We start from the raw sequence: 27,487 nt of genomic DNA, 5'->3' as shown, positions 1-27,487 counted from the left end.
CCGTCAAGGACTCTCCTCAATACGAGTACGCTGATTCGCGCGGCCGTTAAGGCGATGCGTACTCGGCTATGGGCACGTGGCATAAAGTATGGGCATGGGGGATAAGAAGAGTCAGTCAGGACTCCTGTTAAATTCGAGTACACTGATTCGCCTCGAACAAGGTGAGTCCAAGGATGGCGAAAACCAAGCCACATGGTCACTACCAGTTCCGGCGATGCGTACTCGAATGTGGGCGAGGACAGCCTGGAACCGGAGAGCCAAGCCGCTTGTCCACAACTGGTTCCGGCGATATCTTCTCATCTGGGGGCATGAGGGGAGTCCTGACGGACTGAGATCCTCGTTAATGCGAGTACGCAGCGGTTCCCGCGAAGCGTACTCAATTGTGGGCCTGGGGGGAGCCATCAGGCTCATAAGGAACGGTGTAAGTTTGGGAATTTGTTTTCCCACTGAGTTTTTTTGCCCTGAGGATGTTTCCTACACATTTGTCCAAACGGATGTTCCTTATTTTTTTATGGTTGTGCATATCTTTATTTGCACAAGTACTCGCATTTCGAGTACCTCGGTCATTGACCGCGATTGTAATGTTTGAATTCATCATGCTCTGAGCGCATGATGGCAAGTGGTAGCATCTCTCGGGATGTTGCCACGCTGGGACCTAGCCCCGCGTGTATAGAAGCAGTAATGCTTCTGTGAGTGCAAGTCCCTCGTGGATTGGAAGTCCCTTATGGGATCAAAAGATTCCTCAATGCTCTGCTTAATTTCGCATTTTTGCGGGTTTTGCGAGTTTTTGTTTGAGTTTTTTGCTAGGAGAAAATGAATATTCGCAAATTTCGCATGTAATCGCTCAAGGGTAATTTACAAAGTGCTTTAATAATTCACAGTTTCGAGCCAAGTTAGCCCCTTACGCCATCCAGCTCGATACGATGTAAGGAGTAGGTTGATCACGAGGTGAGCACTGATTTCCTCCGTGACCTAGTCAGAGGTTGTTTCCAGCACATAGTTAGAGATGTAATATCCTCGAGGCTGGCGCAACATCAGCCAGAGCACGACCAATAACCCCGACTATCAGTATCTTGCCGAACTATCTACTCTTAACTATTGGACCCAATAAATTGAAATGGAGACCAGAGGAAACGGCCGCCTAGTGACCTGCTACCCTTACCGACAAAATATAGCACTGCTAATGAGTTCAGGGTTTCAAGGTTTAAGAGATTTGCGAATAAAATGCGAATCACGAATATTTGGAACAGCCCTGCCAGTGTGTCAAATAGCTGTAGGGCTGTTGCGAATACGAATATCGCCAGGTTTTCCCAATATTCGTATTCGATATTCGACTCTTTGAAAGGCATTGAATAATAATCGATATTCCTATTCGACAGATAAGGTTTAGGGCAATAATATCCGCCAAATCACGTGAATACTTATATAAGATCAAGTCGCAACTTCTCGTCTTGTTGTGTTGTTGTCTTGTTCACTTGTTCACTTGTTCAACTTGTCTTCTTCAACACAGAGTTAAGGCCCATACAGCCAGAGTCACTTCTACAGTGTACAATCGTGCAGCACTAATCTCAGCCTGGCCTAGAGGCCGGGACGCGGATTTTGAAGACGCCGAGCAAATCGCAACCCTTGCTATAACTGGCAAATGCCTATACGAAAGCTTAGTGATTCTTGCAGTTTAAAATCCCAGTAAATCCATTTCTATACGGCTGATTGCGTAATAATTTGTCGAATATCGAATATCGGCACGATATGTCGAATATTCGATTCGACGGTCGAAGAATGCTTCGAATAATATTCGATATCGGTATTCGACGTCGGGGATTTGGCCGATATCGTATCCGACGCCGATATTCGTTCGATAAGTCGAATATCGTCAACAGCCCTAAATAGCTGCTATAGAATATTAGCTGAAAGATGTCGCATTGCGCACTTGAAGTATTTTACACAGAATCAAATGAAAATTGTATTTAGTAACGTGCCCCACCACCGAGTGAGCCACACCACCGAATGAGCCACTTGATCACTACTATCTGACTACAATACTCGCAAAATTAACCATAACACTATCAAATTAATTCCATTGCTCAGAAACCTCTTCCTCACACTCTCTTAGCGCTATTTCACAAGTACGCGAGTTATGGCCTGGCTGGCCGCATGTGCCACATCGCCGTTCCTTCGGCGCACTCCTCCTCTGCTGACTTGTATGTTCCTGTATTTCTTGCTCTCCCAGCCGCCCATCGTCCCTGTGGCTCTGTAGCTGATGTCCTTCTTGCAGAGTAAGGCTTCCTCCTTCACGGAGTCGGGTTTTTCTAGCCCTTCGGCGTTTGCTTAATACCTCATTCGCCGCTCGGAGTGAGTCAACCTCTGACTCCAATAATGCAACCTGATGCATCATACCTTTCGCCCCCTTTGCAAACTGGTCGATAGCTGCATAGATCGATGTTGGCGAGCTATTCTGATGATTGGCGATTCGATTTTTGACATACTCGGTTTGAGCAGTCGTGTCAATCGGGTTATTCGGGGTCTTCGGGACCCAAGGATCTGGTTGTTCCAGAGTGACTGCGGGAGGTGTTGGCGTACGCAGCCTTATATTCAACCCAGATATCACACTCTCCGGATCAAAAGGAACAAGCCCTGCACCACGGAAGCCTCCTCGGATGTTTTTTTCGTTAATGGTGGCCTGGAAAGCCGCAAAGAATGCCGGAAGAAAGTCCGTCTTCGTGATATGCGTAATCTGGGCACGCATCAAGTCCTCAATTTGCCGCCCGTACGCTTTCTTCAGTGGCCCAAAGCAACCCACACCAAGGGGTTGGAGAATATGGGACGAATGAGATGGCATACAAAGAGTAATTATTTTGTTCTCCTTGCAGTAGAGCTCGAAATCAGTTGAGTGGTGGCTCTCGTGACCATCGAGGATAAGGAGGCGATATATACCTTTAGATTTTTCTTTGGTATGTTTATCAAAGTGCCTAATCCAATCTACGCCTCGTTCGTTCGTAGTCCAGCCATTTGGGCTCACAGCAATAACCCAGTCCATTGGAATCTGTGAATCTTCGTACCATGCTGAGAGGTGATACTGCCCGGCCACGATGATGTATGGCGGGACCGCCCAGCCTTGGGAATTAACACCTTGAATAACAGTTGCCCATTCCCGCCCTCCAGGCTGGGCCATCTTTGGGCGTCCACGTCGTTCTGAGCTCGTAACTACCATGCCGGTCGAGATTATGCCCATCATAAACCCGGTCTCGTCGAAGTTGTAGATATCTGCCTCTTGAATCCCGTATTTCGCAATTGTGCTCTGGACGAGCTCAAACCACCCACGAATTACGTCAGGATCTTCGCATTTAGCCCTCTGGTAATCGTACCTTCGTAAGAAGCGTGTTTTAAGCTCTGGATGCCGCGTAATGAATCTCGAGATCCAGTTTGTGCCAACACGCGTCGCGCCGCGCGCGTCGAGGAGCCGATTGGCCATATCTGCCACACTAGAGATCCGGGGGGGAAACGATCGTGAATCTAGGTCGAGAATATACTGAACAATAGTAGATTCTTCCAGATCCGTGAGTTTTCGCGAATTGGCTACAGTGTCGCGTCGCGACTGTTGACCGCGTTGTCGTCGAGTGAGGGTTGCACGACTAACGGAGTATATCCGAGCAGCCTCCCGAATGCTTAGCTTAGAATTTTGTTCCATAGCCTGAAGGGCTAGAATTATTTGACCTTCGTCGCTTTATTTGCCATGTGTGGTTGTAAAGAAAAATGTGGTTAAAATTATAGAATGCTACGCGGTGGAAAAGTGGCTCATTCGGTGGTGTGGCTCACTCGGTGGTGGGCACGTTACCAAAACTTTCGTGGTTAGGGCTCGATCTCAGGGGGAGCTTTGCACAGACCACCGCGCAAAATACAACCAAAATGCTTACTCCCGTCATTATCATGAAAATATATATTCACTGGAGTCATTAATTTATTAATTAACATACCATGGAACAACGGCGAGCCGAGATTGAGGCCAAAAAGGCTAAACTAGCCGATTTGCGACGACAACGCGAGCAGCGGCTCCACATGGCTCAGCAGTCTCTAGCTAGTGATGCAGTCAGTACCATCATCATCGACATTCTTAGTGTAGCTAATTGATTAAATTAGTCGTTATCCCCTTCGCGAAGTGCAGTAGATAGACGGTCTGATATCGATAAACTTGTAGCTAGTTTGGTTGGCTCATCACGGTCCCAGTCCCGACTCGATGGAGAGCACCTGGCTTCGGCTGGACAAGAAAACAATGAGCCCTTTATCGACACTCCGCCGCTTCTCCCTCGGAAAGCATCAGCGTATGTAGGGACTGTTGCTGTAGTGATAGGTTTCGAGCTAACTAATGGCCCCAAAGGGCACATTCTGACCTTTCCACCGTAATTATTACTATGTACGATGCGCCCCCGGTAGTGCCAATGGAACTAGGCGAGAACCAAGCATGTGGGAGAGCGACTAAGGAAATAATAACGTATAGCAAAGAGGTCCAGACTGCGGAATCTTTTCTGGCAGAAGAATTACAATTTGAATTGCCGCATCCTGCTCTATTGAGTGCTACTTGTCCTGGACAATTTCAAGAAGAGATCAGAGAACGATTGAGAAGAGAAATCAAGGAAGAGTTTCAGCTGGAGTCTGGGGACAGTCCAACTATGGAGAAAGAGCCATTGGCACCAAGAATGAAGATTAAGGACCTGCAGCCAGAGGAAAAGTCTGAATTATTGCAGTCAGAAGAGTTTTTTCAGTTTATAGAGCGGTCAAGTAAGATAGTGGAACGAGCACTGGACGATGACTACGATATATTAGTCGATTATGCGTCCGACTTGCAAGATAAACAGTATGTATATTGCGGTTACTTCCACAGTATATGCCAACCAATGTCGCAGTGGGTCCGATGCAGAGGGAGGCGTAAAACAGCTCGAACAGTTTTCTTCGGATAGGTGGTCTACTAGTCGGACGATCACTGCCATCGATTGGTCCCAAAAATACTCTGAACTATTTCTGGCGGCTTACTCAAAGAATTCGCAGTCCATACGCGATCCACTGGGAATAATACAGGTTTGGAATACTCATCTCCGTGATCGACCAGAGTACATTTTTCACTCCCAGGTGAGATATTTTATTTAAGTAATTGATTTTATTCTAATCCAACTAGAGTGATATTCTGTCTTGCAAATTTTCGCCTTTTCATCCTAATCTCATTGTTGGCGGGTGCTACAATGGTCAAGTATTAGTATGGGACATACGAGCGAAATCAGAGGCCATTCTTAAATCACCGCTTACAGGCACCGGACATTCTCATCCTGTTTACTCTATTGAATTTGTAGGAACAAAAAATGCGACAAGTATTATTAGCAGCAGTACGGACGGTCGTGTGTGCGGCTGGAATGCCGACTTTCTAGCGCAGCCTCATGCAAGTGGCATTTGGCAATTATCATTTGAAGTAGCTAACATAATAAATAGGAAGTTCATGACTTCAAGCTGCAACCTCCATCACGAACGGAAGATCTTGCTCCTACAGCTTTGGGATTTCAAGCTACCGACCCCAGCTACTTCCTCGTTGGAAGTGAAGACGGTAATATATATACATGCAATCGCAGCGTTCGGGCCGGTGCAAAAGCCGGTCTAGATCTGTCGACAATCTACCACAGTCATCCAGCGCCAGTTTCATCACTTAGCTTCCACCCACCATATGGGCCACTGGACCTGAGTGATCTTGTCTTGAGTTCGAGTTTGGACTGGACGCTAAAGTTGTGGAGAGTGCGCAAACTAACTATTTCGACTACAAACTTGTCTAAGCAGGGAATCAAAATTGATGTTCCGAGCGTAGGTACCCCCAGTTCCAGTGCAAGTTCCATGATGCCAAATATGATTGAACCACTGATGGAGTTTTCCTCGGACGATGCTGTTTACGATGTTGCATGGAATCCTGTTCGTCCGGCGGTTTTCGCGTCGGTTGGATGTGCGGGAAAAGTAGATATTTGGGATCTATCGGAAGAGACTGAGGTTCCGATTACTAGTACTAGACCTGCAATTCCTAGCGGGACAAAATGCCAAGCTTTGAATAAAGTTGCGTGGGAGAAGACCGACGGAAAACTATTAGCTGTTGGAGGCTTGTCTTCGGTAATAACTGTATTCGAAGTTGGAGACAATTTGGGAGGCGCCGCAAATGCTAGGTCGGAAGAATGGAGACATATGCGAAGACTAGTTTCACAGGCCGAGAAGCGGTCTTCGAATACAGATCCACGGTAATTTGTGTGTATCACTGTCGCAAGGAATTAATCACAGATAATCGAAAAGTTGCGATTGGGAAAGACCGTAGTGCAGGTCAAGCCACGTCTGGTACATTATGTTCTATATACATTACATGAGTATGCCCAACTATGCTCTCTGCATGTGCGTAATCAACGACGTTAACGAATCAAATCTGGCTTTCTGTTGTGCTGCAGCTTTGGTTGGTTCTGTGAGACACATTAGAATCATAGCTTTCACAAGACGTAATGTAATGTAGCCTTAACATGCCTTTGGAAATTGCTGGAGCTTTCACTGTCAACTCATCGGTGACACTCCACCCTTTTTGTACCAAGAACTCCTTTGCATCAATTTCTGATATGCCAAAATAAACTGCAATATCAGACAGAGCCCCTGATAAAAATGCGCGTGAGACAAACTTGTAGTTGGCCTCACGAACGTGATCGGCAAGTGTCCGCAGCAGATTAGCCTCTGGCGATTCTAGTGGCACACTATGCAGCGCTGCCTCAACCGTTGAAAAGAATTCAACATAGTTCTTTGTCCATAGAGATGTAAGGATCCTTCTTGCAGTACTTAGCGGTGCAATTGTGTCTGTGACTTCAGCTGAATCCGCTGATATTGTCCTCGTAGACGCGCGTTTTAAAAGGAATCGCGCTTCTTCAATGTCGTCATTTATGATAAGACAGTATATAAACAGACTGTAGTATCGGCTGACGTTGGCATCATCTATCGGGACGCACTGTGCTAAAGATTCGAGCGGCTCAAGGTCGGATAGCGATAGAGATTGAGATAAGCTATCGATTGGAGGGAAAAATGCCATTTCCAATGGTTCTCAATACGATGTAGAAAACGAGGTGTCGAGCAGTCCACGATATTAATAACAGAAATACATAAAATCTCTCAACCAAGGCTTGCCAGAAGCATACCCTAACCCGCTAGGAGGACGAAAGTGTGACGTTATGTTTGTTCGCCGGACTGGGTTACCGATTCCAATATATCAACCAGAATATACGGACTCGCTGTCTACCTTCGGGTATTGTGTTGGTAGCATTGAATGATATGGTTTTAACAGTGAAGTCTCGACGGTCAGCATGGTGCTGGGCAATGCTCTCCATGCTAGCTGTGGTGCCAGTGTTTGGATTATTTTCGGTGCAGGATGATATTCTTGCATTGCCCCAGGTAGTCAGGTCCATTGATCTACTATGTACCCCAGTTTCTAATTGTGCTTCTTAGTTTCAAATTTCGATGTCAAATGATGTAATTAGCGAAGATGACGCAGCACGACTGCTAAGTGGACAAGCCGCGCTAGTAGCGAGTAGCAACGACAAAGATGTCGAGCACTATGAGACATTGAGACTGCATGGCGAAAAGTTTTTATGCTCGTTACCAGTCCTTGAACCACAGGCCGTGCTTAACGCTTCAGAGAAGGAGTTGTCGAAATCAGAAGAAGAGAAGGAGCTCACGCGCGCCCAGGCTAGTGGATGGGATCTACTAGAGCCATTGAATGGCACCTGTTTGTACTACGTAAGCTCTGTATTTTTAGGTAGGACATAAGTAGTTACTAATTTGTAGAATAGATGGCGGGATGGTGGACGTATTCGTTTTGCCACAAGGTAGAAGTGAAACAGTTTCATCAGTTAGCACCCCAGAAAGGTGTTACACTCTATCCGCCAAAGGAAGATCCAAGCGAGTCGTACGTACTCGGGCGTGTGGCACGGCAGAAGATCAGTGAGGAAAGTGGTGAGGAGGAGGGAGACAGTGCGCAATCGAGCCTTGGCGAAGAGAAGACAGTGCAGTCGGCAGGTGAGATGCGGTACTTGGTGCAGAAGATTGGCGGCGGAAGTATCTGTGACTTAACTGGAAGGGAGCGAAAGATCGAAATCCAATTTCATTGCAATCAGCACTCGCAGGACAAGATAGCGTGGATCAAGGAAGTTACGACTTGTCGTTATTTGATGGTTATCCATACCCCTCGGTTGTGCCAAGATGTTGCATTTTTGCCGCCCAAGGAAGATCGTGCAAATGAGATCAACTGTCAGCGTATTATGTCAGAAGAAGATATGGAGAAATCAAGAGCAACGGCCTCGTTTGATGCAGAAGTTTTGGCCGCGATGATTGATCATGACATTGATGGAGCACGTGAAAGTGCGTCAAAGTACAAGATGATTGGCGGCAAGCGATACAAAGTGAAACGCAGCCAATCTGAACATATGTCTGCTGATAGAAACATAGCTGAGCAGTCCGATATGTCGGTGGCAGCAGAGTCGGACACATTAACGCCTTCTTTAAATGATGCAAAAGGTTCTTCATCGATTGACGAGGCCGGGCTGACGCATTCCACCAATGCCGACTATAGTGCACAGACTCATGTAGATGACCCCGATGTAGAGATGGATAATGTATTTCGAGGAGGAAGATTTGCGGCAAAAGATGGGCCCGACCTGGTGACATCGGCGAAAATGTTGATACGGGACATTGAGAGCCAGATGGCAGCAGGCACGTTCCTCACGCCTGAAGGGAAAGTAGCGTCGGCAGATGATGAATTTTCGTACTCGGTTGCGCTGGTGGATGTTAATGGCCAGGTTATTGGAGTTGTGACTGTTGTTGTCAGCAAAGGAAAAGTCCGAGTCGAGCTCGACCAGAGCCATAGTGCCCGTGGTTTGGAGGATAGGAAAGGTTTGCTAGATAAGTACCCAGATAAGCTGAAAGATGAGTTGCGAGAGTTCTCCGGTGGTGCGATGCTTGATGAAATTGCCAACAGTTTGGACTCGTCGAGGTCGGCGTCGTCATCGCGGACCAACTTATGGCAAGACGAGGATGGAGATGAAGTTGACGAGAACGACGCGACCGATGATAACGAGGAGCAGCAGGAGGATGCAGAACATTTTCGCATTGTTATCCGGGACGAACTGTAAGATTATCGTCACGCTACATTTGGAGTTTCTGCGAATTTACAATGCCTGTAAATACTGATGTAATTTATTTTACTATAACTTATATGCTGCCGGCCCATTTAATACCGGCAAACAATGTGAGCCGCACGACAGAAAATAGGTGCGTCGCGGTGCTGAACATGTGCGTTACCGAAAACTCGGCACATTATCAGTGTTTATTATCACAACCCCATAGCTATTATCATCATCATAGTCAGCAGCAGCAACCGGAGGAGGATGACTGACAGCGACGGCAACAGCAACGCAACCACAAGCACCAACCGCGGCCTCGCGGTTCACATTTACAACGACGACGATAACAACGATGCCGTGTCCATTGGCGCGAACACGCCATTCTTCTCGTACGCTGACGACCGCGCGTTCCAGGAGCTTGACGCGAAGTACTGGGCTCAGCAAGCCAGCCCGAGCCCGCCATCGTACCATCTGGGGCGGTCGTTTACGCTACCGCTACATGTTCCCGGCTCCGGCTCCGGCTCCACCAACGCAACTGACAACATGACGGCGGCTGCCAATGCGACGTCGCCGATCTCGCCTTTTCTCATCCATTCATCGGACCAGTTGCATGGACCGGCCCACTCGCGGTCTTCGTCGCATACCGGTCCTGTCTCGCACCTTTCGGAGTCTATCCAGTCTCTGCACCTGGCCGACATCCCTGACCAGACGGCGGTGGCCGCCACGGTCGCCACTCCCGCAGGCATGTCAACTCCGTCAGACGCAGCTCAAACACCGTCATACAGCACCCATGCCAACGAGATCGATGTCGAGCTCGAGATGATTTGCCGCAACGTCCAAAAATGTCTCAACTTCCGCGAAAAATACCAGGCCTGCTCTTTTCAGGGGGGGAAGGATAATCCGCGCGACAATCCCACTTGGAAGATCTATCCTCCGCCCCCCAAAGCTTCCTGGACAGATACGAAGCAGCCGATTGTGAGTGATGCACCTGTAGACGCTCATGCCCCAAGTTCAAGCCTGAAATCAGATGGCCTCGAAGGTGTCGGCGCCGACTTCCTTATCGAAATCTGCGAGGTACCGGAATTCAAAGACTCCATCGTATTCAATCTTGATCAAACCGGCCTCTTCCAAGTCTACGACCTGATTAATGGTGTTTTGCAGCCAATTGTTCAGGTACCCACAATTCGTGAATATTACATGGATCTGGAGGAGGTCAGTAATATCAGCTCGGACGGCCCATCCAAGAGTTTTGCTTTCAGACGTCTACAGTATTTAGAAGGTAGCTGGAACCTATACGTGCTCATGAACGAATATCAGGAGCTGGCTGATACAAAGCGCAATCCTCATCGCGACTTCTACAACGTGAGAAAAGTCGATACCCATGTCCATCATTCGGCGTGCATGAACCAGAAGCATTTGCTCCGGTTTATAAAGTCCAAAATGAAAAAGTGTTCAGATGTATGTTTGTGCTGAATAGTTGTGGCCATACTAGCTGAGAGCTGATCGTAAACCAGGAAACTGTAATTTTCCGTGACGGAAAGCTCCTAACGCTACAGCAAGTATTTGAGTCGCTGAATCTGACGGCTTATGATTTGAGTATCGACACGCTCGATATGCATGCTCATCGTGACACATTTCATCGCTTTGACAAGTTCAATCTGAAGTATAATCCGATTGGTGAATCGCGGTTGCGTGAAATATTCTTAAAGACTGATAACTACATCAACGGTAAATATCTAGCTGAACTAACACGTGAAGTTATCTATGATCTCGAGCAGAGCAAGTACCAGATGGCTGAGTACAGGATCTCAATTTATGGCAAGTCTAGGAACGAATGGGATCGTCTCGCGGCGTGGGTCGTCGACAACAAGCTATTTTCGCCCAATGTTCGCTGGCTGATCCAAGTTCCACGGTTGTACGATGTTTATAAAGTCAGCGGTATTGTGAATAGTTTCGAGCAAGTCGTGACAAATGTGTTCGAGCCATTGTTCGAAGTTTCGAAAGACCCTTCCTCGCACCCAAAGTTGCACATTTTCTTGCAGCGAGTCATCGGGTTTGACTCTGTTGATGATGAATCTAAGAACGAACGCAGATTGTATCGCAAATATCCTTTCCCGCGCGAATGGTGCACAGCTCAGAATCCTCCATATTCTTATTACATGTACTACCTTTATGCCAACATGACATCGCTCAATGCACTGCGCAAGCGTCGTGGATTCAATACCTTTGTTCTCCGACCGCACGCTGGAGAGGCTGGCGATACCGACCACTTGGTCTCGGCATTCCTGCTTGCACACTCGATCTCGCATGGTATCTTGCTGCGCAAAGTCCCTTTCTTACAGTACCTGTATTATCTCGACCAGATCGGTATCGCTATGTCTCCGTTGAGTAATAATGCCCTATTTCTGGCCTATGATAAGAATCCATTCTTCATCTACTTCAAGCGGGGCTTGAATATCTCACTCTCTACTGATGATCCTTTGCAGTTTGCATATACAAAAGAAGCTTTAATTGAGGAATATTCTGTCGCAGCACAAATCTATCGACTTTCGGCTGTCGATATGTGTGAGCTTGCGAAGAATTCCGTTTTGCAATCCGGATTTGAGGCTGCTATTAAATCACATTGGTTAGGAAAGGATTTCATGTTGCCTGGTGTATTGGGAAACCGTGTTGAGAAGTCGAACGTGCCCAATGTGAGGGTCGATTATCGATTCCAGACGCACCAGCAGGAGAAAGCGTTGTAAGGATTCATATCGCTTTGGTAGTTGCAGTCATTGGCACTAACTGTTACAAGTGTGGATAAATACGCCGATCATAGACGTTCGCGAGCTGATTTTGGATCAAGCGAGGGTGGCTTTGAATCTGATCTCAGTAGGAGTGTTACTGTTAATGGCGATGATAGAAGGTCGTCTATTTCTGGGTATGTTCGACTCATTTTGTGAAGCTATGTATAACGTCCACTGAACATTAGTAGTTCAATCTATGTCCCAGAGGTGCGCGGCTTTCCCGGAATCAAACATCAGGCAGTTAGTAGACGGGCCACGTCGAACATGGATCAGCAATCATAGATCATATTAAATAATATTTCGTACCTGTATTGTAGAGATAATATTAAAAATGCCAAAAGGGCACGTATTAATCGTACCCGGCACTAGTTTCCGACAAAGCACGGGGGTGCCTAGCACTAATTTTATTGCATGATCGCACTTTATATCCTAACGGTGGCGACTTATGAGCGCCACGCGTCTTTATTAGATTCTGTCGCGTTAACAACGTTACTTTATTTCGAGCCGTCCACATGCCACCATGCGGCCTACAGCTGGAGGTTCTCTGGCATCAATATTCAATCAACTGCTATCGAGGAAGTATGTCATTTCATCATCACCAAATCCGTCACTACGGGTGTCCGGTGAAGTGCAAAGATGCAGCTCGTCCAGTAAACGATAGCACCGTGTAAAAAAAGATAAGTCAGCATGGAAATAATAGATTGTGAGCACTTAAAATGCAAGAGAAATACAATGTAGCTTGTGTATGAGCAGAGTTTGAAATTATGATGTTTAAAGTCAGAGAAACACAACACAATATGAGCAACACGACCGATTTTGATCCAACAAATATGAGGCTCCTTTGCTAAGACGAACTGGCTTGTACACAGCCATTGTAATTGTTTCAAGACCAGAAAGGACTATAATTTAAATGTTGGAAGGGTTTGTAAGGAATCCATAGCTAATGAGTTTCAAGACACGATAAAATCTATGTATAGATAAATCAAACAATGGCATCTGCTCTAGTCAATGTAAATCCGATACTCGGCTCAAACTAAGTCAAGAGGACATCTGTATATCTGCTACCAATCTACAATATTTTAAGACGATCATGTACAAAGCATTAATGATTAATATTTCCATTGCCGTAAGCTTAAGTATTGAACTAATGCGACACTTCAAACTACAACAGAAAATAAAAATAAAGTCGACAATCAGAAGTGAAAGAGACCAGTAATCGTATGCAACCAAATGTTGTCTATTTTTTCATCATAAAATGAGCATATTTAATAAATAATTATTATCTTTGGAACAGTGTGATCTAAATGGCACTTGATTTGCTGTGTGCTTTGCTTCGAATTAGCGACTTGGCTTCTAGCTTGTTGTCTGCCTGCTTAAACTCAGAAATTTCCTTTGCACATAACTTTTCGTTTTCTCTTTAACTTCCACTGTCATAACATTATGAATGCGATAAAAACTTAATATTTCCTGGGAAAAATCGTCAGTCATATGATCCTGCAAGTGTCCATTATGCAGCACTGCTATGCCTGATGATTATTCTGGGACTTCTATGGCATTAAGCTTGTTGTATTCAGGCAGGGTTCTATTTTCGCGCTAGATGAAATTCAATGAGCAGCCACTGGCTGAGTCTGAGGATGTCTGGATAAGAATAGGGTCGGACGACTTACATGGGTTTGATTTGACCTCCCACTTGAAATGCCCTACTGGGTCCACCAGGCCCAGCAGATCCTAGACGTTGACACATTAACTGTTGCCTCTAGTGGACGATCGGTCGAGGTCCATGATCGAGTGGCATGCCATCCGAGGAAACTTGAGTAACGTCAGTTCGTCGGCAGGTGTAAGGAAGACTTGGCCAACTGAAATCACGTTACGAACTGGCTGTTCTGAATCGTTCGAGCACAACAGTCTCGCTACCCCCACGAATGTATGAGTTCTTAATTATTTCACGTCTTCTGAACCAGCGGGATCCTTCCCTGAAACACTACAAAAGAGACCAGTCCGTGTACAAAATGTCAATGGCACTAAAGAAAAAATATCATCAGAACTGTATAGAACCGTCCATGCTTTGCCGAATCAATTGTGCTCTTGTTATTTTACTTTGCGTTATTTGTATTTTGTCTCTGTTTCGGCAGATTGTAAAGTGGTCGGGAGCCAACGCACGAGTATGTTGATCTATTGCAGTAAGCATCCGCATGCTGTATTAACGAGGGCTAGATGTGAATCTCATCTGCCAATAAATCGCAAAGGCTGGGGCATCGGTTCACACAAAGGTGGGCCGTTCAGGTCGAAGCGAAACAATACCTCAGTAGTCCTGAAGTCCCTTCTAATGTTTTTAATGTTAAAATGCACGATCCGTAGCCAGAGTCCAACCTCAAGGTTCGTCGCGTCGGTCAATGCCAAAGGTGGCAAGACAATCTGAGAGTAACCCTTGTCAGAACAAATGCAACTCTGAGGAACATAAGTACAGTCGCCGTCCGAACATGAGAAAATCGCTTTTGAGCACAACACAACCTGATCGTCTTACCGAGCACCGTATGCTAATAGCCGCTGCGTAATCCAGAAGAACACAACGATGACAGTCGTCTCGCGGACAAATTTATTGGAGAGGCAGGAAATTACTATGAGACCATCAGAAGATTAAGCTGGCTGCGCCGGATGGAATTCGCCGATGTCGGTTGGACATAAGCGGTTAAAAATTGGCACTGCCCTGTGTGGCTAATGAATCAATTGCACTCGCTGTTGACCGATACCTTGTGAGAGGGAAATACAATAAAGGTAATATTTTTATATCATATTGGTATAAATTATGTAGGGAAGGAAGGATGCTCCTTCCATATGTATGTAGGATCTGTCCCAGCTAGTCTGTTCTGATATACAGGAAGTCAAACGAATAGTTAAACTTGAATGCAACGATAATGATTATTATTATTAATGGTAGTCAAATAGCCAATAAGTTCACGTGCTGGCATATATATCATGGTGAACGGTTTTCCTCAAGCATTTTCGTTTGTCCGATAGAGATTCACTGTCGCGCACACCTTGTACTCATATACCGAACGCTGTTTCTGGGACTGTCACTCGAACTGCTGACTATTTGATTGCCAATCATGATTTAATGGACTTCTCCGTCGCTCCACGTGCTCGCATGGGTTGGACACTTCATTATTAGCCGCTTCCTTCAATAAGTTAATAGCAAGCCGATACTCAAGCGTACACTTCTTCGAGTTTGTTGCATTGTGCTTGACAGTGCTGGCAGTCATCTCTACTAATTTGAATAGGGATCCGAGCTGCTTCAAGGCAGGGAGTAGCACAAATGGCAGTCGAGAGAGCAACAGATACAGATGCGATTGATTTGTGCACATATTTGGAACAAAATTTAACGATTTTTTGTCAACCAAAGCCGGTTTCAATACTGCCACTTGTTACTAATTTTATAACAATGCACATTCTAATTTGATAGATATGCGAATGCGAATATCTATGAAGATTCCAAGAGTAACGAACCAGCTTTCTTCATATCAACCTCAACTCAAGGGCAATGATTCGTCAGACCCATATACCTGATCCCGAACTATATGGATTTGGCAGTCGATATGCCTTTAACTTTAAAAGGCTTATCAGTCGCAGAGTCTTCCGTATTTGAGGCAGTGCTGTCCGTAAGTTGCTAAAGTATCGTACTTTGTATCAAGCCTACTGTTGGAAGTCGCAGGAATCAGTATGTAAGACAGAAGCGAGAAGGCAAAGAGACAGAATGGAGAAGTTGTCGGAACAGTACCAGGAAAAAAGACGTTCAGGTCCAAATGTACATAAGATGTCTACCACTATTCACGTTATAATAAAAATAACAACACACAAACAAGCAATCCAGATTGATAATCACGGATAGGGGTTGCCAATCAAACACTGGAATCACATTGGGCACACGCGGCTTACAGCTGTGGCGCCTCTCCCATCTTAGTTCTTCGATAGTCTCATGGTAATTTTCTTTTGCCCGTAGATTTTTCGCCGCGCAATCATGTCGTGCGTCCTTCGGAATTACGCAGTGGGATTAGCCCACACTGAGTTTACACTAGTGTTCGGCGACCCGTCGTTATTCTTGCTTAAAACAAAATATTTCATTCCTAGAAAGCATGCGCACTCCGGAATTGCTTGACAACGAGATCGAATCTTCCTACTTTCATGCAGACAGACACCATACCCGTTGACACAGCGATGGCCAGAGAAAAAAATAGTGCTAATTCAAGGTATTCTCGATCTACAGGCTATCCGATTGACGCTAAATTGTTTCAAGTTTAGCAATCATGATTTCGACAATATAGCGGAATTTGTGGTACTTTCGGATGACTTGTTGAGCGGAAAGTCGAATTTAACAATTTACAACCGCGAAGCTATGCCAAGAGATGCTCAGTAAGAGAGTGGTCCTCCTAAGAGGTTAGCACTTTATCGCCGTACCAGATTCAATAGAACCTAGGCTGTGATAATCACGCTGTGTTAGAACGTCGTGCACGACCTAAATAAACCGGTACTAGTATGTTTGCAGGTTGCCTAGGCTTTCCTCCTCACCTTTCCACGGCTTGCGGTGAGGTTGCGTCAGTTAGAACCTTGCTATGTCTATCGTTTGCTTGCGACTTGCGTTGAGATTGCGATTTCCTTGCGGCTTGCTATTCTGATTTCCCATTTTGCCCATATTTCTATCGTCCTGCGTACGCCGCACGTTGCCGGTGATGATTACCTTAACAACACCTTCCGAGAGGTGCACATTGTCTTAAGCTCGACACAGAATATATTTAAGCGCTGTAATAGATCCTTGCTAGAGTTTTTTTCGCAATTGGTGATCACGGAAGATATCAAGGATTTGCGCTGAAGGATCAATGAGACTTCGAAATTTTAGTCAACGCTATTCGGGTTGCCTTTGGATTCTCCAACTTGGGTCTCATGACTACGGACTGTGACTGCCGTCGTCACAGCGTATCGTCGGGCGAAACGTGTGTCGCTCCTCAAGAATCGCGCGACCACGCGATTCGCCGATGGCACTTGTGTGGGATATTGACGTTACTCGTATATTCTGAAGTGTGCTTGTTTTTGTTATTGTTGGTATAGTGTTACATGAACCTGGGACACCATTAAAACGTGCGCATTTGCTACCTGAACATTCCCGTTCCTGCAGGGCTCCCACTTTAGCAACTCTCCACTTCTCCACTTATCCTCGAGAACGCCGCTCCGTCTCTTAGCTCATCTTTCCAACATGTTCAAATAGACTACTTCTATAGTAACGAAATGACAGCGTTGGTTGATAAAGAACAGACCATACCTCCGAACTAGCTGGAACAGATGCCCTAGGTTATAAAATATAACATGCGGAACGAGCACCGAATCTATACCGCTCTTCTGTTCTTCAACTTTATTTGGTATCTAATTTACGTGTACTTAGTACGACGCTATAATATAATGTTCAGTTCTCTTCTGCATCGATCAATATTCTTATACATCTGCCTCAACTGTATTTGGACTTATGTCCAACCAAGCATTAACCAATCAAATTTGGTCGGCTCAGTCCCTCGGACAATCTCATGGTACTCTTCACTTATAATTCCGGGCATTTGTTTAACTCGTGAGTCCTGTTGTGACGCTGGTTCTCCGAGATGCCCAGTAACTTCCAAGTCCCAGTCTGCCCGCAACTTCATGTTACCACCGTATGTTGAGTGTACTGGGTTCAGCCGGACTAGTGCATTCACTGTATGGACTGCTAAGATGCACAGAGACATTAAGGTGCCTGGCATATTTCGTCGGCAGCGGACCACCAATTTATCTGCAGAGCACGGTAATTGGTCGCTAGGCACTTTCTAAGGCTGCAAGATTCAATGGATATAGAATTAATATAATGCGGAAGAATTGGAGCTAAGGGCCAAATAATGGTGTAGAAAATGAATTATGAAGATTGCTAGAGTCTCCACTGTTTTCGCGATTATTTATCGTGTCTCTCATTATTCCACGATGCCAACCGTTAGATTAACATTATAGTTGGCATGTCGCGGCATTCCTATTACGTGTTTGTTTTACACATCCTGTCTTGTACAGGCTACTTATTGACAGCACTTCTGCTTTCGCCGAGCACGGGTTCTCGGCTGCTTTGCCTTTGACTGATTCATGGTGCCGTCCACGCCGTCTGGAATAATGTGGTGCGTGAACTTTCCCCTGCTTTATACTAATGTACAATGATATCCAAAGGCAAAAAAGATAACGTAGCGTATGGCGATCCCGGTCACATGGGGATCCCGGTCACAAAAACACCTCACTCTACTTTGCGAACACTATAACTTACAACATGGGCTATAGTCAACCTTCTAAAAGCGATCAATCTGAAGAAAAGGTCCAAAAGGCTATTCGGACGTTAGACAATAATAATGAATTTCCATCCATTATACGTGCTGCCCGGCACTTTGAAGTTCCTAAGTCAACTCACATCGATCGAACCTAAATCGCGTACGAAACCTATCATTCTCCTCTCGAACGCGGAAGAAAAAACACTAGTACGATGGATTACACGTCTTACAGCGATAGGGTACCCTGCATTGTAGTTGACGCGTTCAAGTCTCGTCGCGACGAAATGACGGACTTACCGATTCTACTCCTATTGGCCAAGAATGGCTCTACCGATTCCTAAATCGATATTCAAATTAAAAGGCACTTACTCACGCCAATTGGAATCTGCACGACATAAAGAAGCAACCTCCAACAAGATTACTCCCTGTTTTGACGCTTTTCAGCTACGACTCAAAGAACAGAAGTACGAACTCTGCGAGATATACAATATGGTGAGACAGGATTCGAAATGGCGATTCCCAACGATTACTAGTGGCTGGACGTCTAATAACCATGGTTGTGAGTGGCTAGGGAAAGTATTTGAGCCGGAGTCACGCAAGAAGTCAAATAATCGGCCACGGTTACATATTATGGATGGCCATTCTAGCCACATCACGGGCGATATGATGCGCTATGAATAGAGAGTGGCATTGACCTTCTCATTCTACCTCCTCATTGTTCGCATTTATTTCAAATATTCAAAGTGGGTGGAAAGAAGCTGATTTGATTCCATTTAGTCCACGTCAAGCGATAAATAGCCCTCCACTTCCAGCTGCAGAGTTACCATGCACTCCCAAAATCCCGACTAGTATTATGGACGTAGACCTTTCCATTCTGAAGAGCCCTCCTCCAGATAGAACAGAACTGTAACATGCAGTACTTAATACAGCTCTGGCAAGCCAAGAATTCCCTGCCTCACCAACTGCAATATGCGAAGTGAATGACCCAGCTTGTCGAAAGTCAGAATGCTGAACTATTGATCTTACGGAAGGAGCTTCAAAAGTGTAGGGAGTTGCTTCAGTCCCGCAAGAAATGAACAAAGGGCAAGAGAATTAAATTACAGGGCCAATTTGTGTTTATTACGGACGAAGTGTTGAAAGTCGTTGCGAGCTGAAGAGAAGTTTATATCCTCATGTGACCGGGATCCCGATACGCTACGTTATCACTTACTTCCGATGAACATTGACCGGTCACTCCGTGTCATTTAGAGCTTAATAAGTCTTCGATGATCCTGCCGGGGTTAGCATAGTTTCTACCAATTGTAAGCGAACCGGTGCCTCGCGTACATATTCCAGGCACCTGCTTTTACTCCTAATGGCCGTGGATGATCCAGTAGGCCATCTGACGCGAGGATGTTGTCCAAGACATGGTAGAGGCGCCCGAACCCGCTTCTCAAATCCGGAAATGCCCCACTAGCAATTGGCTGGTAACTGAATCTCTTCTAGCGACAATGGATAGGAACGCTGCCGTCAACTAGCCAGGATTGGCTAACAACGTGGAACTAATGAACTAGGCGAACCAAGATTGACTGGATTGACTGAGATTAATGTAAAGTATACAAAGTCTCATCCTTCAATACGGATCTTCTCACCAGGCGAGCGCACTTTTTAATTATAGATGTGACTTTAGAGAGTAGTTATCGAACTTACTGCTTTATAACTTAATAGATATTGTAAATAGTAGTTTTGAAGATAACAGAACTGCAAGTCCCATGAAGCAAGCGCAAGAGCTTCTAACCTTCGGTGTTGATGACTGGAACAAATAATAGACGACGATAGCTTGAATGACCTAGTCGTTTGTATAACACCTTGATATCGCTTAGCAAGCTCAACAAACACTTCAGTGACTTCAAAACTTCAAAATAATATATAGAATTTTATAGCCATGCAGAATTGTGCGGAACACCTTAGTTTCTATAAGAGGTACCCGTCTCCAGAGCGCTGTTTGAAAATGCATTGAATTGCAATTGTCCAGAACATAGAGTTGTATACACCAACTTCCGTAAACACGTTCAGTGAACGTCGCCCCATCTGATGCATTGCTGATAGCGCACGAAGAAAGAGATTTAATTAAATATTACAAGCTAAGTGCTTCGTTGCTCTCCACCCATGCATTTTGATAGCAACGAGTCTTCGTAACCAAGCTAGCATTGAAAATACCTGTTTTAATTTTTTCGAATTATTGCCGTCAAGTTTGTGAGAATGACTTGGTGTGTTAATGTGTGGGGATGCGTATACGAGAATTTCACAAATAAAAGTCGTGCTTTTGCAACTCTTGAGCCGCACTAATGACTAACATGAGTGCTACTGTTTTCCAGGCTCGTCAAACAATCACTAGGCGTTGGGAAAAGCTGACATGCATGTGACAATTTTTAAACACATTGCGAACTTGCAGCCTCTAACAATTAACCTTAACTCGCTTAGCGTATGGGGATCCCGGTCACAAAAACATCCCACTCTACTTCGCCAACACTGTAACTTACAACATCGGCTATAATCTATTTTAAAAGCGATCAATCTGAAGAAAAGGTCCAAAAGGTTATTCCGGCCTTATAGGCGTGCTGCCCAACACTTTGAAGTTCCGAATTCAACTCTCATTGATCCAATGGCTGGAGCTAAATCGCTTACTAAGAGTCACGAAACCTATCAGCTCCTCTCGAACGCGGGAAGAAAAGGCACTAGTACGGGGATTACACGTCTTATCTCTAGCGATAGGGCTGTTCACGTTTTGCCGATATTGCCGATATTGACGATGCGATATCGTCGACGATACAATACCGGCATTCCTTTTGTTTGACGATTGCCGTTTGACGATATTTATCACGATATCGGCAAATTGGCAAAATAATTACCCTGAGATCGATCATTACCCAAGAATGTGTCTAAACAATTATAGTTGTCCGACGCTAATCATACAATAACTCAATTATCGTCAATGTCTCCCATAAGCATCAACATTCTCATTGTGACCCCCTTCATTGAATGCCTCCGAACACCGAGCAGGTCTCTTTCCGCACTAAATTATAATGATGTACCTATTGATTGTACCTGAGTCGCGTGTGCATAAGCTGTATTTGTTTTGGTGGCTGAGCACACGAGGCCACTTCCGCACTCCGCTCTCTTATGATGATGATGATGATGATGATGATGATGTCACTTGTCATCGTCAACTCTCATGACCTGTCCTGCTCTGTTTTTCCATATACCTTAGCAAGAACTTTATAGCTTACACATTTTACCTAGCTATTGGCGAAGTCATAGTTGTCATTTCAACACGGCCAGATAATGAGACAGCCAGTCATTTGTTAAACTTAGAAATTACGGACTTATAGTATTGCAGATTAACTTATATGGTGCGTCCAAAAAATTTCTGGGGTAATGAGACACGTCATACAGTAAAAGCCCGTTTAACCGAAGTGATGTTTACAAGTACTTTCAATGGACTTTTAAAGAGATTGTCAGCTTGTCGAGATATATTTCTGAAGAGTTGGAAAACTAATAGTCAAAAAAATCGGCTTATCCTGAACCGGCGTAACAGGATTTTACTGTATTATCAATAAATATCGGTGACGATACGATACGTATCTTCAAGCTTCTAACATCTGCCGATACAATAGACGATACTTATCGGCAGACCTTAAGTTCGACGATGCCGATTGCCGATTTGCTCAAACCTTGCCGATATCGCATCGTGAACAGCTCTATCTAGCGATAAGGTACCATGGGGTTGAGGGGTGGTGGTAATGTAGTGAATCAAACAAACGTTACAAGTATTAAGTAGGAATCGTAAACACTCCAATGGAAAACATCAATTGACACGACTTTAATTAAGTAAGGACATCCAGTTTCAATCAAACTTGGCTATCAAAACTATTCATTTGTCTCTACCAGATCCCAATGTCTAACAGATCTCTCCGCAGATTACAATTCACACATCTGATAATCTTCCCGTTTCCGTCACGAAGTCGACTATTACCTCCGCAATGATGTTAGTGAGGAAGCCAACATTTTATAACTTAAGCGAATTAATGTAATAATGTTAATTGTTTCAAGCGGCAAAGTGGCAAAGTGTGTATAAAAATAGAGCTAAGATCTTAAAATACGCGAGCCTCCTACCCGGGAAGTGAGTCACGTGCGCTTTAACGCGATTACCGCGTCCAGCCCTTATTATAAAAACATTAACTTAACTGAAATAAGCATTTTTTAGTAAAAACTCCGGAGTTAACGGGACTGTTATGGGAAGGCATGAAGCTAACCTCAAGAACGAACACCAGGGGCTGTTCCGAATATACGTTATTCGCATTTCTATTCGCAAACCTTTAAAACCCTGAAACCCTGAACTCATTGGCAGTGCTAAGTCTTGCAAGAGTCTGAAAGAAAGGGTAAGATATCGCCAAATGGGCGATACGGGGGGAGGGTAATGGTGTGACCAATCTAACACTAGAAGTATTAGTAAGGGTCGCAAGCTCCTTTGGATAACATCAATTGACAAGAGTCTATTGAAGTAGGACATCCAGTTTTAATCGAACTTGACTATCAAAACTATCCGTTTGTCTATACCAGATCCCAGTGTCTAACAGTTTGTTTTACTTTCTTTGCAGATAGCAGAAATTGAGGCCACTGATGAAGTTTTCAGTAGAGTTCTAGCATTTGAAATTGGTTTCAAGCTGCAAAGTGGCAAAGTGTGTTTTAAAAATGGAGCCGAGATCTTAAGTGGCCGAATCCCGTTACAGCTAGAGAGTCACACGCGCTTTGAGGCGATACGATACGATATTCACCATCATATCGTATATCGTATTGTCTTAGTGATATTCTAGGCGATAATATCGCTAGGGATCGGCACGGATAGACGGATAACGGGATATATCCGTGGATATCCGTCGTGGATACGGATATGGATAACTTATGGATATACACGGATATGGATACGGATACGGATAAGACAAGACTGATTAGTCATATCCATGGATATATCCACGGATACCACTGACTAAGGGCCTGTTTTTGGAGTTACGGTGTCCTGATTGCCGTCACGTATCAAGCACTTCATTCTCACTTCATTCTCACTTAATTCTCACTTAATTCCCACTAGATTTGCTGAATACGTCTCCAAATTGTCGTCACGTGACTCACATGACATTTTTGGATTTAGGTTCCATTTTCCTCAGCCTAGTTCTTTGCAATGATTTTAATATAAATAGACCCACATTTGAGTTTTTATAATTAAAAAATATAATTATTAACATAGCCATTCACTGTTATCATACGATTGCACGACTGAGCAAAGGCTTATAATCGCGTGATCAATCCGTGGATACTACGGATACGGATTATGGATACGGATACGGATACGGATATGGGATAAGGAAAATTTGGCCTGGATATTATCCGTGCCGATCCCTAATTATATCGCCTAAAATATCGCCAGGAGTTTTCCTCTGACGATATCGCATCGCCGACGACACGATACAAGGCGATATCGCCTTGTAGGCAATATCGTGTCCAGCCCTACTGTTACGTGTACAAATACAAAGAGAGCAGTAAGAAAAGAAGGAAAATTTGCCAACACATCGTGTGCTGTTGGCAACAACGTCACTTCTTTCCTGCCACCCTAGGGCTGTAGACGATATTCGTCGACTTGCCGAATATTATTCGACCGATTATCGGCGTCGGATACGATATCGGCCAATGCCCCGACGTCGAATACCGATATCGAATATTATTCGAAGCATTCTTCGACCGTCGAATCGAATATTCGACATATCGTGCCGATATTCGATATTCGACAAAATATTACGTAATCACCGTATAGAAATGGATTTACTGGGATTTTAAACTGCAAGAATCACTAAGCTTTCGTATACAGGCATTTGCCAGCTATAGCATTAGTTGTCCGATCTGCTCGGCGTCCCGCCCTCTAGGCCAGGCTGAGATTAGCGCTGCATAGAAGAGAATATGTTTAACTTCACGTGATTTGGCCATATCTATTGTTATCCGTCCTAAACCTTATCTGTCGAATACAAATATCGAATATTATTCGAAAAGTCGAATATCGAATACGAATATTGGGAAATCCTGCCGATATTCGTATTCCCTAATACACCCCAAGGTCTAACTCTATAAGCAGCTCTTTTACCGTATCGGCGAGATTCCCTCCGCTATGTGGTCCTTCAAGCCCCTTAAATGCTAGGACTTTTTCTCGGTATTCGAAATTCTCAGTAACCAAATGGCTAATCACGCCAAATATTGGCTTGTGAATTTATGATGTTAGGGTTTAGGGTTCAGGTTTGGGGGCCCCCGGTTCTCTAGTCTAGACATCAAGAGATAGTGCGATTGTTTTGCATCCCGCTGAAAGATTTTCCTTCGATTACGCTCTGTATAGTTTAAAGCCATCCATAATTCTCCGGCGCATTGTATGCCGCGAGGTGAAAGGGAGTAAGCTTCCCGGTACATCTTTGAATATTTGCTGAAACTGCGGTGACTGATAAAATGCTATCACCCAGCAAATAAAATGTTCTTCTCTAGAACCTGTTTGTAGGTCAGATTTGCATTCTCCTTCCTTTTTGGAGAAAGCGAGTAATAGTACCCTTTGATGAAAGGAAAGGACGGCTTGTTTGGTGCCCGGTAGCAGTATCGAATGAACTTCCTTTAGATGGCAACTAACGTTGATGGAAGAGGACTGCCTTTGGATTCGGTCGTACTTCAACTACATTCCTTTCCAGTACTGTCGTCAACTACTGCACATCGGATGATTCTATCCACAAATTTCCTCTTTTTGATGCGGTTGTCAAATCCCATACAGGTAATCCTTGCAAAACCATGATTTTTTCGCCCTTCTGACTCACGGATGAGCCCCCAATGGTTGAGTTGAGACTTTGCGGTTTTCACACCGGTTCGGAAGAGAGAATCTCAGAGTCAGAAAGCTGAAGAATTGAATCAACATCTGCGTATAACTCTGGCTGACCAATGGAATATTAATAGGTCTGTGGCATCTGCAATTGGGCTAGAACAACGACTATCTGTTTGAGTCAATGAGTTTCAGTGTCGTAGCCATCATTCAGTGCTAGCTAATCTTGGCGGTTTCTTCTGGTCTCCATTTCAATTTATTGGGTCAAATAGTTAAGAGTAGATAGTTCGGCAAGATAATGATAGTCGGGGTTATTGGTCGTGCTCTGGCTGATGTTGCGCCAGCCTCGAGGATAATACATCTCTAACTATGTGCTGGAAACAACCTCTGACTAGGTCACGGAGGAAATCAGTGCTCACCTCGTTATCAATCTACTCCTTACATCGCAAGAGGCTAACTTGGCTCTAAACTGTGAATTATTGAAGCACCTTACCTGAGCACGTGATTACATGCGAATATTCGTATTCGGAACAGCCCTGCCACACAATCAACCGTTACTCCAATAAATTGATTCGACATCATATTCTCGGTACTATATATTGCCCCATGACCTATTGGAAATACAGAAAAACTTCATAAAACAGATCCAAACCCATAACTGCAGCCATTTGTAGAATCGGTTCCAATAACTTTGCAAAAACAGTTGGATGCTCATTGGATAAGTTCTACAGAGTAGGTTAGAAAAGCAAACGCAAACCCAGGATGAACATGATCGTTTACCTCCCCAGTAAATACATACTTCTGGATAATGAGCCGGACTTTTGACATATCTATGCTGCTTTCGATTTCCTCGTGTCCTGCTACCCCTGGCATGTCTGTATCGAATACAGTCTGTATTACTTGCATATGGTCCTCCTCATCTACGTCTTCATCTTCATATCGCTCCTCATCTTTTCGACTAGACATCTTTGTAGCCGACGATATTGACTTTCTCAGACCTTTTGGAGAGTCTCGCCCTTTGTGACTTTGAGCAAAAGATACGTACTCAGATTTTTCGAATTCAGCCGCAAATTTATCAAACGAAAAATAATGATAGAGCTCTGGATCCAGAAGCTCACTTGGGCCAAATGACGCCTTGTACTTCATCTTCTGACAGCTGTAGATATACAAACCTGATCGATTACATCAGCATAGAACCGATAATATTTTCTAGAGCAGTCCTTACCAATGTGGTAGTATGTCCGCTGTTCCTCAAGAGACAGTGCGATCTCACGACATGCACTCAGCTTTCCGAGACTGTACTTCGAGTATTCCTCTCTGCACATAAAGTACACACCTGAGATTGTATCCGGTAAAATGTCCAAGACGGCCATGGCTATCAATTGATCATCCAAATAATACATCTGGTGCCATAGCCCTAGTCGTTTCTTTGCTGGCTGTGATCCATCTGCTGATACAAAGTTCTCCATGTCGTAAGGATCGTAATCTCGCTCAAATTCGAATGGCCGTCCGCAAAGAAATTGTCTGAAGCCGTGCTTGGTAATCTTACTATCTGGCTCATGATGGCACGTTTTCTGGTAATGTCTGTATAGCTCGAACTTTTCATCAGTGCAGTCTGGTGGTGCCAGGCGAACCGCGAACTTGTGCGCAGTGGGGACGTGAGCGAGTTCTTGTGGAAGATGGTCGTACTCAGCACGGTGTATTGTGGAGATAAGATCAAATTGCGGATTGTGCTTGCCGACTCTGTGTCACAAAGAGTTAGTAGTCCCGTCGAGTTATTAGCCACAAAGAAAACATACGGAGACGCCGAGTGCGACGACGAATTATGACGTCTCAGCGCTTCTTCGTATTGCGTGCCTACTACAAATCTGTTGAACCGATTGATTGCCTGCCGATGCTCCTTTGACGGCCTGAAATCAGCCGCCTTCAGACGAATGGTGTATTGCGGACAGCATGAGTTGAGGAGATCGGGCTCCAAAAATCTGTCAACCGCGTGCTCCCGCTCATCTTTGATAATTCAAGAAAGAAACCTCACCTTGTAAAGAAACGTCCCGGACCTAAGCATGTAGACAGGTTAACACCTATTTTAGCAGCGACTGTGTTGTAATGCAAACCTTCTAAATCCGCGGTCCATAAGGCGCTGATAGAGATCGACTGTCATTGACACCGAAGTGAATCCGAAGACGCAACTACCGGATGAGCGATGGCAATATCCGCATCTGCGCTCGCCTATGTAGTGTCCCGGAAGGACGGCCGCAATCGGAGTATCTTCAAGCAGCATATTTTGGCTGTGTTGATTGATGTCTCGCGCGAAGCCTG

General features: G+C 44.8%; 6 protein-coding genes across 6 annotated transcripts; 3 read left to right on the top strand and 3 right to left on the bottom strand.

The window, feature by feature from the left end:
* Positions 1-868: 868 nt before the first annotated feature.
* Positions 869-1,364, bottom strand: V1513DRAFT_454213 (uncharacterized protein). The gene has a single exon (XM_066899348.1). The coding sequence runs from the start codon at positions 1,347-1,349 to the stop codon at positions 1,092-1,094; it is 258 nt and encodes an 85-aa protein (XP_066750653.1). The 5' UTR covers positions 1,350-1,364; the 3' UTR covers positions 869-1,091.
* A 2,552-nt stretch (positions 1,365-3,916) lies between these two features.
* Positions 3,917-6,447, top strand: V1513DRAFT_421347 (WD40-repeat-containing domain protein). Its single transcript, XM_066895959.1, has 6 exons — positions 3,917-4,086; positions 4,138-4,319; positions 4,376-4,852; positions 4,902-5,124; positions 5,171-5,428; positions 5,479-6,447. The coding sequence occupies exons 1-6, from the start codon at positions 3,976-3,978 to the stop codon at positions 6,265-6,267; spliced, it is 2,040 nt and encodes a 679-aa protein (XP_066750652.1). The 5' UTR covers positions 3,917-3,975; the 3' UTR covers positions 6,268-6,447.
* On the bottom strand, positions 6,332-7,167 carry V1513DRAFT_289531 (uncharacterized protein). The gene is made up of 2 exons (XM_066894607.1): positions 6,538-7,167; positions 6,332-6,476 (listed from the first exon to the last, which is right to left on the bottom strand). The coding sequence occupies exons 1-2, from the start codon at positions 7,085-7,087 to the stop codon at positions 6,397-6,399; spliced, it is 630 nt and encodes a 209-aa protein (XP_066750651.1). The 5' UTR covers positions 7,088-7,167; the 3' UTR covers positions 6,332-6,396.
* Positions 7,161-9,364, top strand: V1513DRAFT_454198 (glucosidase II beta subunit-like protein-domain-containing protein). The gene is made up of 3 exons (XM_066899347.1): positions 7,161-7,446; positions 7,501-7,791; positions 7,845-9,364. The coding sequence occupies exons 1-3, from the start codon at positions 7,327-7,329 to the stop codon at positions 9,180-9,182; spliced, it is 1,749 nt and encodes a 582-aa protein (XP_066750650.1). The 5' UTR covers positions 7,161-7,326; the 3' UTR covers positions 9,183-9,364.
* Positions 9,365-9,716: 352 nt separating this feature from the next.
* V1513DRAFT_385981 (uncharacterized protein) lies at positions 9,717-11,917 on the top strand (the record flags this gene model as incomplete). Its single annotated transcript, XM_066895225.1, has 2 exons — positions 9,717-10,631; positions 10,688-11,917. The coding sequence occupies 2 exons, from the start codon at positions 9,717-9,719 to the stop codon at positions 11,915-11,917; spliced, it is 2,145 nt and encodes a 714-aa protein (XP_066750649.1).
* Positions 11,918-25,779: 13,862 nt separating this feature from the next.
* Positions 25,780-27,449, bottom strand: V1513DRAFT_461041 (arginine-tRNA-protein transferase; the record flags this gene model as incomplete). The annotated part of the gene is made up of 6 exons (XM_066899879.1): positions 25,780-25,893; positions 25,949-26,340; positions 26,394-26,911; positions 26,968-27,140; positions 27,204-27,225; positions 27,283-27,449. The coding sequence occupies 6 exons, from the start codon at positions 27,447-27,449 to the stop codon at positions 25,780-25,782; spliced, it is 1,386 nt and encodes a 461-aa protein (XP_066750648.1).
* Between the last annotated feature and the right edge of the window lie 38 nt (positions 27,450-27,487).

Source organism: Lipomyces chichibuensis (assembly GCF_038497645.1).
Source record: "Lipomyces chichibuensis strain CBS 12929 unplaced genomic scaffold V1513scaffold_69, whole genome shotgun sequence".
In the NCBI taxonomy this organism is placed as follows: domain Eukaryota; kingdom Fungi; phylum Ascomycota; class Lipomycetes; order Lipomycetales; family Lipomycetaceae; genus Lipomyces; species Lipomyces chichibuensis.
The sequence above is the reverse complement of the archived record's forward strand: the minus strand, read 5'-3'. Positions and strand labels throughout refer to the sequence as shown.

Bases quoted from the DNA above. Each gene is read 5' to 3' on its own strand.
- V1513DRAFT_454213 (XM_066899348.1), bottom strand. From the start codon at position 1,349: ATGCCTTTCAAAGAGTCGAATATCGAATACGAATATTGGGAAAACCTG.
- V1513DRAFT_421347 (XM_066895959.1), top strand. From the start codon at position 3,976: ATGGAACAACGGCGAGCCGAGATTGAGGCCAAAAAGGCTAAACTAGCC. The intron at 4,320-4,375 runs GTATGTAGGGAC...ATGGCCCCAAAG, and splicing joins CTCCCTCGGAAAGCATCAGC to GGCACATTCTGACCTTTCCA. The intron at 4,853-4,901 runs GTATGTATATTG...CCAATGTCGCAG, and splicing joins TCCGACTTGCAAGATAAACA to TGGGTCCGATGCAGAGGGAG.
- V1513DRAFT_289531 (XM_066894607.1), bottom strand. From the start codon at position 7,087: ATGGCATTTTTCCCTCCAATCGATAGCTTATCTCAATCTCTATCGCTA. The intron at 6,477-6,537 runs GCATGTTAAGGC...TGTGTCTCACAG, and splicing joins AGCTCCAGCAATTTCCAAAG to AACCAACCAAAGCTGCAGCA.
- V1513DRAFT_454198 (XM_066899347.1), top strand. From the start codon at position 7,327: ATGGTTTTAACAGTGAAGTCTCGACGGTCAGCATGGTGCTGGGCAATG. The intron at 7,447-7,500 runs GTAGTCAGGTCC...TGTGCTTCTTAG, and splicing joins ATATTCTTGCATTGCCCCAG to TTTCAAATTTCGATGTCAAA. The intron at 7,792-7,844 runs GTAAGCTCTGTA...TTTGTAGAATAG, and splicing joins ATGGCACCTGTTTGTACTAC to ATGGCGGGATGGTGGACGTA.